The 13,247-nt window shown below is 56.9% G+C and overlaps 1 protein-coding gene across 1 annotated transcript in view; it reads right to left on the bottom strand.

Annotated features, from left to right (window-relative positions):
- Window positions 1-13,247, bottom strand: part of BCR (BCR activator of RhoGEF and GTPase) — a 124,816-nt gene that overhangs the window by 26,690 nt on the left and 84,879 nt on the right. Inside the window, exons 9-12 of the mRNA XM_025474691.3 lie at window positions 4,045-4,166; window positions 2,784-2,952; window positions 2,116-2,235; window positions 1,220-1,295 (exon numbers count right to left, since the gene is read on the bottom strand). Of these exons, the coding sequence (XP_025330476.1) occupies window positions 1,220-1,295; window positions 2,116-2,235; window positions 2,784-2,952; window positions 4,045-4,166 (487 nt within the window). The remainder of the gene's footprint in view (window positions 1-1,219; window positions 1,296-2,115; window positions 2,236-2,783; window positions 2,953-4,044; window positions 4,167-13,247) is intronic.

Raw genomic sequence — 13,247 nt, 5'->3', positions numbered from 1 at the left:
GCCAAGCAGGCGTGGCCTTGGCCAAGGCTTGCAAATCCAAGAGCTGGCCTGCTACCTGAGAACAGGGCAACTGTGAGAGGGTGACCTGGAGCATTTTCCCGTGGGGCATCCCCACACAGAGACCCGCCATAGCCGTGCCCTGCACTTTGCTAACGAGGGCACTCGTCTCTCCACCAGGCAAGGAAAAGGGGCTTACTTCCATTACAGCACTGAGCAGGGAATAGATGCTGCCATGCTGCAAATGGTTGGGGTCTGAACCCCGGGACATGAGCATGGGCGAGTGGCAGGCATCAGCCATCAGCGCTGCCAGGAAGACCCTGTGCCCCAGGATGCAGGGGGGAAATGGCTCAGCACGGGAAGGATGATAAACCTGGGGGGACAGGAGCTCAGGACAGGGTGGACGTGTGAGGCGCTCCCAGCCGAGCTGGGACACAGTGCTCCCCGCCTGGCTCTCTCTGCAGGCACTCTCAGAACAGTGGCACACACAGCGCACCTCGGAACCTCTGAGCCAGGATGGCTCAGGAATCTAGAACCATACAGCTGGTGCGCAGACGAGGGACCCAAGCAGCTGTACCCCAGGACTTTCAGCAGAGCCTGCCTGCCCACCTGTCTGAAGACTGTTAGACAGGACCAGGGGCAGCTCTGAGCTCAGGAGAAGGAGACAACTGCTAAGAGAGGGAAGCACCCAGGGACTGGAATATTCCAGAGAGGAGGGAGCACCCTCTCCTAAGGGTGATCAGGTGCTGGCTCCTTGGGCAGGGAGTGGGGCCAGCACCATGTGGCTGCCCAAACAGGTCCAGCCAAGGGCCCCTTTGGCATCAGCACCTGCTGGGGGGTGGGGAAAGCCTGGGTGGGGCAGACAAGGGCACAGGGGACTACGGGGGGGGGTAGGTCAGTGCCACGATAGGGAGTTTCAGGAGGCAGGTGGGGAATTTAGGGAAGGCATTGCAAGAGACGGAGAGTTCACAGAAGGTCAGAAAGCAGGTGGGAGTGATGCATAAGGAACGTGGGGGAGGGCCTAGGAAAGGGGCACAGAGGGCAGGGCCCCAGGAAGAGCTCCTGTCCAATACATTTTCTGAATCAGAGTTCCACATAGCATCTCAGTCAGATAAGAGCACTGCCGCCCAGCCCCTTGGGAAGAAAGAAAAGGCTTGAAACCCCAGGAGGAGATGAATATCCAGCCCTGAAGTTCCAGGTCTCTCATGCAGATGCCACTTACACTTCTTCTGCTGCTCTCGGATGTTCTCCCTCCACTCAGCACGCTCATAGTCAGATGAGATGAGGAACGTGTAACTCTGGGGGGCGAGGAGAATACACTCTGGTTGCCTCCACTCTGGCTCAGGCACCGCTCCCTGTCACTGTCCACGTGGAGTCCTGCAGTACACCCCTCCAGGGCACATGTACCTTGGTGCCAGGGGCCGGCAGGAGCCTGGTGGTTGAGTGTGCTCACAGCTTGGCTTGTGCTTCTGGCACTCTCTACCCTTCCCGCCAGCTGGGCTCTGGGCCACAGATCCCGTGCCCTGTGCAGCTCCACCTCTGGCACTAGCCCCCTGCCTGGACTGCCTAGGCCAGGGCAGGACACGTTGTGGCTTAGAGCCACAGAGAAGGTTAGCAGGTGGGATCTGCAGAGGTGAGGGCCGATGCCACCCAGGCCACCTTGTATCCAACACACAAGCCCTGAGCTGTGTCTCAGAGACAAGGCTCCCACAGAACCCACCAGCTGCCCCTCTAGGCTGCACACTGACAGCTGTGTGATGCCCACAGAGGGAGAGGCCCGGGCTCCAGACGGCACCAGGAACCAGATCAGGAGAGAAGGTACCTGTCAGGCCCACAAGGTCCCTGGACAGAATCCCTGTACCGAGGGCTGGGTCTGCACAAACGTGCGAACCCCCCCTCCCTGTTCAGACTTGTTGGAGACCCTGCTATCTCCCAGCTACCAGTCAATTTGGGGGCTTCAACCCGAAGCCCGGGTTAGAGGAATACACGGGCCTAGATGTGCTGCACCAAACCGGCCCCTCTTGGCACGTGAATGCACCCCAGAGGAAAAGGGCTGCTGTTGTTGAGGCTGCACAGGAGCCAGGGGACACAGGCAGCGGGACTGCGGCAGGTGCTCACCTTGCCATTGCGGCTGTGTACTCTGAAGGCCATGCTGGGGGACATGAGCAGGAGCAGCGACTCCTGCTCCGACAGCTTCTTCTTCAGCCGCTCGATGGCCTTGCTGCCCTTGTTTGCCCTCTGTTGGGAGAGGCCACATGGTCATGTTCTCATTCTGGGGGCCCAGGGCTACCCCCTCCTGCCTGTCTCATCCCCACAGCTCCCAGAGCCTTCCTTAGCCTGCATGGTTTGTAGTGCAGAGGCCAGCAGGTGCGGGAGGGGAAGAGCCCGTCCTGCTAAGCCCATCTCAGCTGGGCAGCCCTGAGCCGAAACCCTATCTCCTGGGGACCGACTTTACCTGTGGCCACGGCATGGTGCCTGCTCTGGCTGGGCACTGTTCCTCAAGTCTTGTAAATCTTTCCAGAAACAACCAGGCAGCTGCCCAGGGCAGTCCAGAACACCTAGAGGGGCTGATCCCCCTATTTGGGACTCTCTGCCCATCAATGTAGCCAGGTACCTCCTGCATCCCATGTGCTGGATGGCTGGCTCCAGGCCTGACAGCAGGCTCGTAGGGCTCCCAGCCGGTCCCAGAGGCCAGAAGTGGGTCAGGTACCCAGATACTCATATGCGATGGGTTGATGCCACGCAGGCTGCAGAGCCTAGCCTTGCTCCTTCCCAACTGGTCTCACCTTCTCTCTCTGGATATCATTCTTGATCTGGGATATCTTGATCTTCATGGCATCCAGCTCCTCGTCCAGCACCAGGGGGATGTTGGGAGCCGCCTCTGACTCATCCACCGTCTGGAAGCTGAGATCCGTGAGGGGGATGTACCACTTGCAGTCATACTGCTGGGTTTTGCTGGGTGAGGAAGCAGCACATTAACACACTGACTGTTTTCCTTTGCTAAACATCACCATTCTCAGGAGCTGGAAAAGCCTAAGTTTGAGGCTTGCAGTTTACATGACCTTAAAACCTAGCTTGTGGTCCATGAGACAGGCTGGCATAAGGCCATCGGCAGACACTGGTGACCCAGCCCTCAGCCCTGATAGCCCCTAGAAATGCACACTCTGCGTGCGTGACTTAGGCCTGATCCACCATATCCTGGGTTGATGGTAGTGGCTCACAGGTTCCCTGACATGGGAGCACAGCAGGGGCCTCACGGACAGGGCTGCAGATACCCCCAGAGCTGTAGAGTTTGAGAGGCTACAGATCTACCAGGTAATCCACTGCCTCAGAAGGGGAAACTGAGGCTCTCTTCCGAGGTGGCTGTTTAAACCTGCTCAGTACGGTAATGGCAGAAAAGGGGAAAGAACCCAGTTCTAATTTTTCCCAACATGACTTCTTTCTTCCATTCCAGCTGGTACAACGAGTGGTCTGATCTTCAAGAGGAGGAGGAGGAGAAGGAGAGTGTGTGTGTGCACGTGCGCGCGCGCGTGTGTGTGTGTTGGGGGAGGTGGGTTGCAGCCTAGGCTGAGAATAATCTAGTAGCTCTTACCAGGTCTGGGGAGACCAAGTACAGGAATGGTTTAGTGATGCCACCCCCTGTTCGCTCACTTGCCAGCCTTCACCAGACCCTGCAGCTCCCTGAACTGTCACTTTCTCTTCCTGGGTCATGACGTAACAGTCTCCCAATAGTACCCCATCAGGGGGTTCCCCTTCCACTCTCTAGGAGGTGACAGGGCAGTCACTGATCCTGACCTAGACCATCCCCAGGTTGTTCACCCTAGGAGTTTAACCCTGTCCTTTAACCCTGAGCCTGGCATCATAGCCAGCTGGAAACAACGTAACTCAAAGTGATCTGGCCACACAGTTATCGAATTTTTCAGCCTCACTGCACAAGGAAAAAAAAAAAAAGCTAGGTTTCTTTCATCTATGAAACCATCCCTGTTCCCCTCCACTGGCCCCAAGATCCTCCCCACACAGTGGGATGGGTGCCCTGTGGTCACTCACCCTCCACTCTGCTTCTTGAGCTTGGTACAGAGGAGCAGGTCAGTGAACAGGAAGACGTGGCGCAGCTTGCGGGCCCCCTCCACCAGCTCCACCATGAAACTGTCCTTCAGCAGCTGCCGGTGCTGTGGGGTGGAGCGAGGGCTCGAGTTGGGGTAGCAGGCCAGCGGGGGTGGGGTGGGGTGGGCAGGCCTTCACTGCTTTAGCCTCCCCCTGTCTCAGCAAACACACACACTACACTTTCCTCTGTTCAGCAAAGTTTCTTGGGTGGTTGGCCTGTGGAGGAGGATGAGTGGACAGGGTACCAACCACTGGCTTGGAGGCTGGGGAGGAGGATGCTACAGCTATGTCAATGGTCTGCCAGGAAAATGATGGCAGGAAACTCCTATGAGCAGGGCAGTCCCTGCCTCCGTGGGGTGGGGCAGCAACTGGAGACCCAAAATGGGTAAGAGGCCAGCCATGTGAGGGACATTTTCACAGAAGGACTATCACAACACAGGCCCACAGCAAGAAGAGCTGGGAGCCCCAGGCATAGACAGGGCAGCCTGGTGAGCAGGGAGGAGGCAGGCCCAGAGAACTCCAAAAAGGGGATGCCCAGCAGGCATGGAACAAGCTGGGCTTAGTTCAGACAGCAGCAGGAGGTCGGGTGGGGGGCCCACAGCTGGGACCTCATGCTCTGGGCTTCCTCAGGTCGGTGCCCACTGATGGGCAGCAGCTCACAGAGGATGCCTGGATACCTGTAGCCTAGGTCTGAGGTGACCTGCCAAGGACCCTGTGGATCTAGACTGAACAGGGGGATGGGAGGCACTAGTCTGCCAGCAAGCCATGTGCCCCCGCACCTAGGTGCTTCATCTAAAAGACCAGAACACTCCCACTGGCTCACCCAGCTCCAGGGGCTGCTGAATGGCACACCAAGGTAAGTCAGTAATTCATCTGAAAAAGAGCGCCTGGCACCTCATGAGGGTCAACGCTGTGGCATGGCAAGGACACAGACAAGATGAGAGGCTGACGTGGCGAACGTTCCCTTTCCCCGTGCACATTCCAGGTGTGCTGTGGGAACACATGGCCTCATCACCGGATGTAATCCCCACAACATGCTGTAGGCAGGTCCTTATGCCCATTTCACAGATGAGAAATGGGAGCCTCAGAGAGGTTTTCCACCAATCCCAGGCAGCAGAGTGAGTGAGCAAGCAAAGATACTCAGCAGTCTCTGTCGGTAGGAACTCACAAGCCCATGGAAGAGACCAGATGCTTAGCGGGAACCTAGCCACCCTGGCTTCAGGGAAGGCCCCCCCGAAAGGGTGATACCCCACTCCTCACTGTGATGGCCAGAGAAGGGCCTGGAGGATCAGGTACATGCACTGGAGTGGGTACAGATCCACAGCATCTCCCCAGCTTGAGGTATCTCCATCCCCCCATTTGCTTGGTAGGCCCACACGCCTGGCTCTGCTGCCACCTACAGTTTTAGAGTCCTCTCACGGAGCCTCTGCCTCCGTGAACTCTCCGATATTCTCTGCAAGAGCTGGAGCCAGGAGATCTACCCCAAAAGCAAGAGTATCCTGGGCTGAGCCCCAACATTCCCAGGTGCAAAGGCCACACGTCACTGTCACATTCAGCTCAGCTCACAAAGGCCAGCTGGCCCCTGGCTCCAAAGAGCAAATGATTTAAACGAGAGAGTGTAAGTGGAAGGGCTGGAAGGCTGCCTGCGTGCTGAGCCCATGACTCATCGTCACTCACCCTCTCCCCACCTGCCATGGGCAGACAGCCCACCTGGCATTGGCACCCACGGAAGCAAGAAAGTGTGTGCACCTGGAGCAACGTCCACTCAGAACTGGAGACCCTGGAGCAAAATCTAGGGCAAGCCTGACTGCTGGGTCCTCATCAGGGAGCAGGTCTGTGAAGGCTCCTGGGACCCTGAAGTCCCAGGGGAATGAAGAGATGCCTCTTCAGCAGGGACACAGCAGAGGGTCCTCCAGCCCAGCGGGCAGAAGGGACCTTCTGTGAGGGGACACAGATCCTGCCTCCATACAAAGGGGCTGAGCTTCTGGCTACCACCAGCAGAGGGCCCCCTCCATCCAGCTCAGCAGTGGACTCATCCCCTCTGCCAGCAGGTCAGAAGCACCCAGAGTCCCAGCAGCGACCACCCTCCACCCCTCAGCCAGCTCACTCTCTCTCCCTGCAAGGTCCTGTTGCTCACACATTCTGCTGAAGTGGCACATTCATCCTCCACAAGACCACTGAGTGTTATCCTGGTGCTTGTGGCAGCCCACACACCTGCCCTGCTGTGTCGAGAGGACACATGTCTGATTGTGGGGAGCACATACGCCCCCTGGGGCTCAGACTGCAGCCATGGGAGGCTCTGATAGGCAGACTCTGTTTTGTGCTGTGACAGTGAACTCCCTCCCGGTAAACTCTTGCCTGTGCAAATCCTCATCTAAGAGAAGCCTCAAAGCCAAGGGGGTCCCAACACTTCCTGGCCAGCGGACTGCCTGCAAAGTATCCCAGTCTAGCCCTGCTCTGTGCCACGCTCTATCTCGAGGGCTGTCCAGGGCACATGGGTCATGCATGTCACCGCTAACCCTCACAGTTGCCGTCCCTCCCGAGGACACACTGAGCCTTGCTTCTGAACTCCAGCCCACCCTGGGGCCTTCCAGAGTGCCCAAACAGAAAATAGCCAGCAAATGGGCAGACCCCAGGAAAATAGCTCTCAACTAAGACACCGGCAAATCCACAAAGGGAGCCTGGACCCTGGCAGAGGGGCCAGAGTCAGGGGAGCAACAGACCAGCAGGTGAGGGGAGAGGAAGGGAGAAGGGGTCCAGGCATCACATGGTCTCTGTCCACATTTACCCAGGCCCAGGGGTGGTCCTGAGGCACAGACTCTTAAGGCTGGTGGTCCCACCCTGACGCATAGTTTAGGGCCCTGACCCCTGGGCAGATGCCTCCTGTTGGCTCTGGAGGTCAGCTGGCCTGGTCCTGGGCCTGCTCTGAGCCCAGCCTGAAGCCCCAGGCTGAGGAGGGATCCTTGCTGCTGAGGCCACATGAAGAAACAGCAACAAATCCCTATCTGCACAGACACCACTTCAGGAAAGAGAGAGGCCAAGGATAGATGATTGGAGAGGACGACAGAAATGAAAGGAAGGATGGAGATGCTGCAGGCCCAACAGCGAGTTTGTGAGGGGCTGCTCTGCCCTTTCATTGAGGTATTCGAGGGGCTGCTGGGCCCTGTGGCCATCACTTGAGCCTCCTCTCAGAACCCCGGCTTCTGCAGGGACACCCTGCCAGCCCACACAGGACCAGGGTAGAGCTGGGAGGCCCATGCCTGCCCAGGAGATGCCCCTCTTGTACATGCTCACCACCCTGGTCTCCAGCACCAACTTCTGGTGAGGCCCACCTGTCAGGTCCTCCAGGGGACACAGGGAGGGCTGCACTGGGTCACAGCCTCAACCCCATAGCACTGTGGGTCATGATCTAAAGATGGCGTGAAGTCCCTTTGCCTCAGCATTTCATGCAGAACCAACACCCCTGGGTAGAGCTGTAAGAGAGACCCGGAACCTGATGGACCCAGGATAGGGTAGCACCATACTTCTTGGGGTCTATGAGACAGTGACTCAGAAGAGCCAGACTGTTGGGGCCACAGGAATGTGTTCATATGGAAGAGCATCCATGTGTTTCTGTGTCTCTTTATTTGTGTGTTCCTGTTAGTGTATGGGTCCCGATCTGTGTGTGTGTCTCCGTGTATGTTTTCCTGTGTGTCCCCCATGTATACACATCTCTGTGTCTCTGTGTCCTCGTGTGTGGATTATGCTCCTGTTTCTGTATGCTGTGCTTGGTTTCCGTGTCCCTGTGTGTCTTCATGTCCTGTGTGTCCACTGGTATATGTCCCCATGTCCCTCTGCAGGTATGTATGTGAGTGTATCCCTCTGCACGTATGCATGTGCATGTCCCTATGTATATTACAGTGTGCCCCCTCGTGTGTGTTGTGCTGTGGAGCAGTGATGGTGGTGGGGAAGGCACTCCTTTGGGGAGTTCCCCTACCCTGACATCTCAGGTGGGGAACATCTGCTTAGAAGGGACAACAACTGTCTCCTTGAAAAGCTGACATGCCCCTGCCAGGGAGTGAGGTGTCTGGAGCCGCCTCACACCTTCCCTGTCTGCAGCCACCCTTCTCTCTTCTCTCTGCGGTGATAATGCTGCCTCAGCCACCTCATTTCTCTGAGCTTCAGGTGCCTTAAAGATAAGATGGGATGCAAACACCTGCCTGGTGGCATTTTTTAGAGGATTAAATGAGCCCACACGGGGCTATTAGCTACCATAAGCAAAGTCCTCTGCGGGTACAGGCCCTGTTGAGAGTTGCCCTGTCATGGGGCCTCTCAGACTTCAAGAATGACTGGGGTTTTTTTTCCATCACCTCCATTTCTATAGACAAGGAAACTGAGGCCAGTGAGGTTACATTATGTATCCACGGTCTTCTGAAGAGGGGCGCCTTCTTCCCCGAGGCTGGCCAGCTTCCCCCAGCTGTCACTGCCTCCAGACAGAGCCCATCCAGGGAAGACCCGATTGGAAGAAATGCACAGTTATGAATGGATGCTTGTGTCCACCCCAGAATTCATATGTTGAAGCCTTAACCCCTAATGTGACAATATCCAGAGGCAGGGCCTTTGGGGGGTGATTCCATGAAAGTGGGACCCCATGATGGGACTGGTGCCCTTCGAAGAAGAGGAAGACAGAGATCTCTCCACATGCAAGCTGTGATGAAAAGCCATGGGGGTATGCGGTGAGAAGGTGGCCATCTGCAAGCCAGGAAACAGGCTCTTACCAGATCCTGAGCATGTTGGCCCCCTGACCTTGGGACTCCTGGCCTCCAGAACCGGGAGCAATGAAAGCCTGTTGTTTAAGCCCCTACCCGACCGCACTTAGTGACAGCCGGTGGACAGTGAAACACACACACAAAGAAGCCAGAGACCACAGTTCCATGGAGGGGGTGCTGGGGCGTTTCCTCAGGTACAGGGACTGGAGTTCAGTGATAGACCAGCAGGGCCTGGCCAGTTGAGACCAAGAACGATTGCCAGGGAGGGCCCCGGTAGGGGTGGAGAGAAGAAGAGGGAAGATGGCCAAAGCATGGCCCAGTGAGGCACCAGGTGCTGGCTGAGGGTGTCCTGCTTGGCTCCAAGCATGGGCAAATTCAGCAGTTCTGGCCTTGGAGGAGGCTGGCAGCCCGAGCCCCCAGTGCATGGTCTGAAACGGGATAGCTGGCTGCGTGCAAGTGGCCCGGCGGACACTGCCTATCAGAGCAGCCCTGGCTATGGGGTAACTCAGTGGGATCTGGAGGTTCAGCAGGTGAAACAAGTGTCCCCAAAATGACACACCTGCAGCCGAGTGTGCACCGAGGGTCCTGCCTGACCCTCCTGCCCTCACACCTGTTCTAGGGCTCTCAGCACCTGGCTAGTTGGCCTCCCCGCAGAACACACCTGCACTCCCTGGTCCCTGAAACAGCCTCTTGTTTCCCATGCCCTGGAGAGACGTTGTAAGACAACCAATCTGGGGGGATGAAGTCAGAGCATGATGTGGCCCCAAAGGGGCAGGAACCTGCTGGGTGGAGGGAAGGGTGAGCCTGGGAAGCACACTGCTCATTCACAGCAGTAATGTTCACTGAGCACTTGCTGGGCGCTGGGCCCTGTGCAGAGAGGGCTTCATAGAACATCTCTTACTCCGTAGAGGTGTCCTTGGCGGTAGGTTCCAGCTCCACCACTTCTTGGAGAAGAAAAGGCTCACAGAGTTAAGTAACATGCTCAAGTTCCTGGAGAATCAGAACTTAGGCCCAGACAGGTTGAGAACTCACACTCCAAGCCAGGAAATGTTTACAAAGGGTTGAGAAAAGGCCTAGACATGGAGTACTGGCCACTTATGGGGCCCCCATGTGGTGGACGTCCTTTGAAACTGTGGACAGCATGTGGCCTAAGCTCACTCCTATCCTTGCTCACAGGTGACCAAGCTGGTGCTTAGAGATGGGTGGCATTGCTGAGGTCACACACTGTGTCAGGTGGCACTGGGAACCCCAACCCCTCTTCTGTCTTCACCTCCACCCCCTTTCCACAGCATCCCTTGTAAACTGCCACAGGGTCTGAAGTTTCCAATTCTTTAATCCAAAGCAAGAGCCCTCCCTTCTCCTCTGCTTGAACCTCACCACCTCTAGGCTTCAGCCTGCACTGGTGACATTTCCCCAGTGGCTCCTATTTGGCCTGCCCACCTGCCTTCTGCTAGGGGCACCTGAAACCTGGGTAGAGAATGGCTCCACAGAAAGGTTGGCTCTTGGGAAACAAAACACCCGCACAGGATCATCCCACTTGCCTCCCAGCTGAGCTGGGGATGCCAGGCAGCACATGGTGTGGTGCTAAGAACAGACAGACAGGCAGCCACATGGGGAAATCAGCCAGCAGTGTAAAATTAATTCAGCTCAATGAAGGAGCAGCACCCATTAGCCCACAGGACCCAGGTCTGGGAACAGACTACGCCAGCAGGACTTCTTGGTCCTGACCAGTTCCTGGGAGGCTGAGAAGGGTGTCCTCCTGGGAAGGACCTGCCGCTCACGGCCCCTGGGGTGCTAGGGCCAGGATACAGGCTGGTGAGAGCCTCTGCCAGCCACAGTTCAGAGTCAGGGAGGCACCTGTAATGCTGCCAAAGTCAATCTACCTCAAAGAGGACAGCCCTGGAGCTGTGGGGACTGGGCCTGTTGGCCCCACTCAGGGCTCACACTGGGGCCTCTCCACAGTGCTCCGACTTAACCCAGGCTGAGCAGGTGGAGATGGGCTACCTGGGACTGTGGGGAGACCTCCAAACACCCAGGCCAATAGAGGCACCTTTTCTCTCCCTAGAAAACTGCCAGGAGAGCTTGAAACAGGGACACTGCCCACCCCCTTGCCATCACCGCCCCCACCGGCCCCAGCACACTCTGAGCAGGAGACTAGTAGCATGCGGAACCAAAGGGGCATGCTTCTCCTTATGACCACCTACTTCCAGGTAGCTCTTTATACAAGGATCAGGGAGGGGTGGAAAGTCTTACCGGTTCAAAGGGATGTGGGGGCATGGGGGAGGGGGCGGTCATAAATCACAACACGCCTGTGGTACACACAGGTGCCAGGGTACACCTGGCCTCACGTCCTGGGTTAGCTACTTAGGGGCTGTGTGACTGTGCGCAGTCATTCAACCTTTCTAAGCCACAATGTCCTTCCTGGAAGATCCCTCTGACCTCACAGAGTCATCAAGAAAACTCAGAAGCCCACTTTCTCTCTCCCTTTGGACAAAATGCAGCAGCCTGTAGCTCCCACTTCTCCTGGGACCTGCAGATTCTCTCCTGACTGGTGCTCTAGAGGGTGTTTTCCCACCACCTCCACCAGGGTGCCCACGTGGACAAATCGTCACCCCCTGCTTTTATATAGTCCCTTGGAGGTCATGAGACCCTTTCTGTCTCACAAAGACCCCATGGAGGGGCCGCAGATCCCAAGTCACTATCCTCAGATTATGGACACTCAGCAAAGAAATAGGGGCGTCTCAAATCAATACCACTGGTAAGGGGTAGGCAGGACTGAACCAGGTTGGGGGACTGCTCTTCCAGCACCCTTTCTACTACACCGGGGACTCTAAACTGGTTGGGCAGCCTGAGGATACCCCCAGGAAGACGCTTAGGCAGCAATCAGCTCAGAGTTTGAGCACCTGATTGATTAGTGATGTATGCTCCTGGAAAGGTGGGGGCGGGGAGCGTGAGCGTGGGCAACTGTCTGTCATCTTGGGCTGGCTCCCACCTCCCTTACCACACATGGGGCGGAGAGAAGGTGTGTGCGACTCGGACTCACAACCTTTCAGAAGGCACTAGTGTCTCTTTCCTCTTGCAGCTGAGGCACCTGAGTGATCCCTCCTACTGAGGCCAATAGGGCCAGAGGCTGGTGGGGGGGGGACATGATGGGTGCAGATAAAAGCCCTTGTCCTCACGAAGAGCCTGGTCCCCACACACTCCCTGCTTGATTGAGCTGAGACACTGACTGTGGGTCAGCGTGGTAACAGATGCAGGACCAGGGCTGGGCTGCCAGCTCCCAGGTAGCATTTGATTTTCCTCAATTCCCTAGGGTAGCTGCCTCCATCGATCTGAAGAGCAAGATGGTATTTCTCCCCGGGGATCCTGAACAGCTGAGTCTGCCGTCAGCACCGTATGAAAAGCTGGGAGAAAAAGGACTCACGCATTTGCTCTCCAAGAGGACAGCACTCTCATAAGAGAACAGCCGGCAAAGGAGAAAGAGCAGGTGTCCTAGGAGGGAAGAGTGAGCTGGGCACAAACCCACTAGGGATAAGGAGTCTGAGCAGAGGCAAATCCCACATGTGTTGAGGGAGGCCAAAGCTTTGCACTCCTTCAGAGTCCCTCAGCCAGGCGTGGGGCTGAACCAGGGGCAAGGCCCTGTTGTTACTCCAGCAAAGGAGATCTGAACCCCACCACCCCACCACCCCCAGGTTCCAGACATCCGACAACAGGGTGTGGAGGCCCTGGGAGGTGCTGGGGACCCACTGCTGCCTTCCACGAGCTTCTGTTTGCCCACTGGCAGGGCTCTTGCCATAAATCGTGCCCTTTGGGTGCCCAGGCACCCAGCACGGTAGGCTGAGTTCCCACCCTGTTGTAAAAAGGAGGAACAGGTCCAGGGAGGAGGAGAAAGCACAGTCCAAGCCCTGTGGTGGGTGAGTTCACAGTGATGCTGGCACTGGGTCTCTATGTCGGCCTGGCTCCAGGTCCAAACAAACCTGGAGGGTAGACTAGAGGGACACCTCACTCTTCCTTGGCCCTTCCGGCCCAGGGTTACCAGGAGAAATCTGACCAAGCCCTTTGCTCATGGTCAAGCCTGATGAGACTCTGGGCACATGGGAGCTTTCTGCTCAGCACTCAGGTACCACTTTCCAAGGAAGAGCAGGGGGGACAGATCTGAGAGGGGCCTGCCTGCCAGCCCAGGTGGGAGGAAGAAAGGAAACCCTAATGCTGGGAGGGTGAGCCCTCAGTGCCGAGCACCTGGCATATGAACCGGAAGAAGGAGGAGGAAGTGGCTTTCAGGGGCAGCTATCGTCGGGCTACCGTGTCCTGCCTGGGTCATATAGCTCCTGTCCCTGCACAAGCCCCCAGAGGCAGCAGATCAGCCTACCTCACCTGGGTGTTGCTTCTGATAATAGA

The sequence above is a fragment of the Canis lupus genome, chromosome 26 (assembly GCF_003254725.2).
Source record: "Canis lupus dingo isolate Sandy chromosome 26, ASM325472v2, whole genome shotgun sequence".
NCBI lineage: Eukaryota > Metazoa > Chordata > Mammalia > Carnivora > Canidae > Canis > Canis lupus.
The sequence above is the reverse complement of the archived record's forward strand: the minus strand, read 5'-3'. Positions and strand labels throughout refer to the sequence as shown.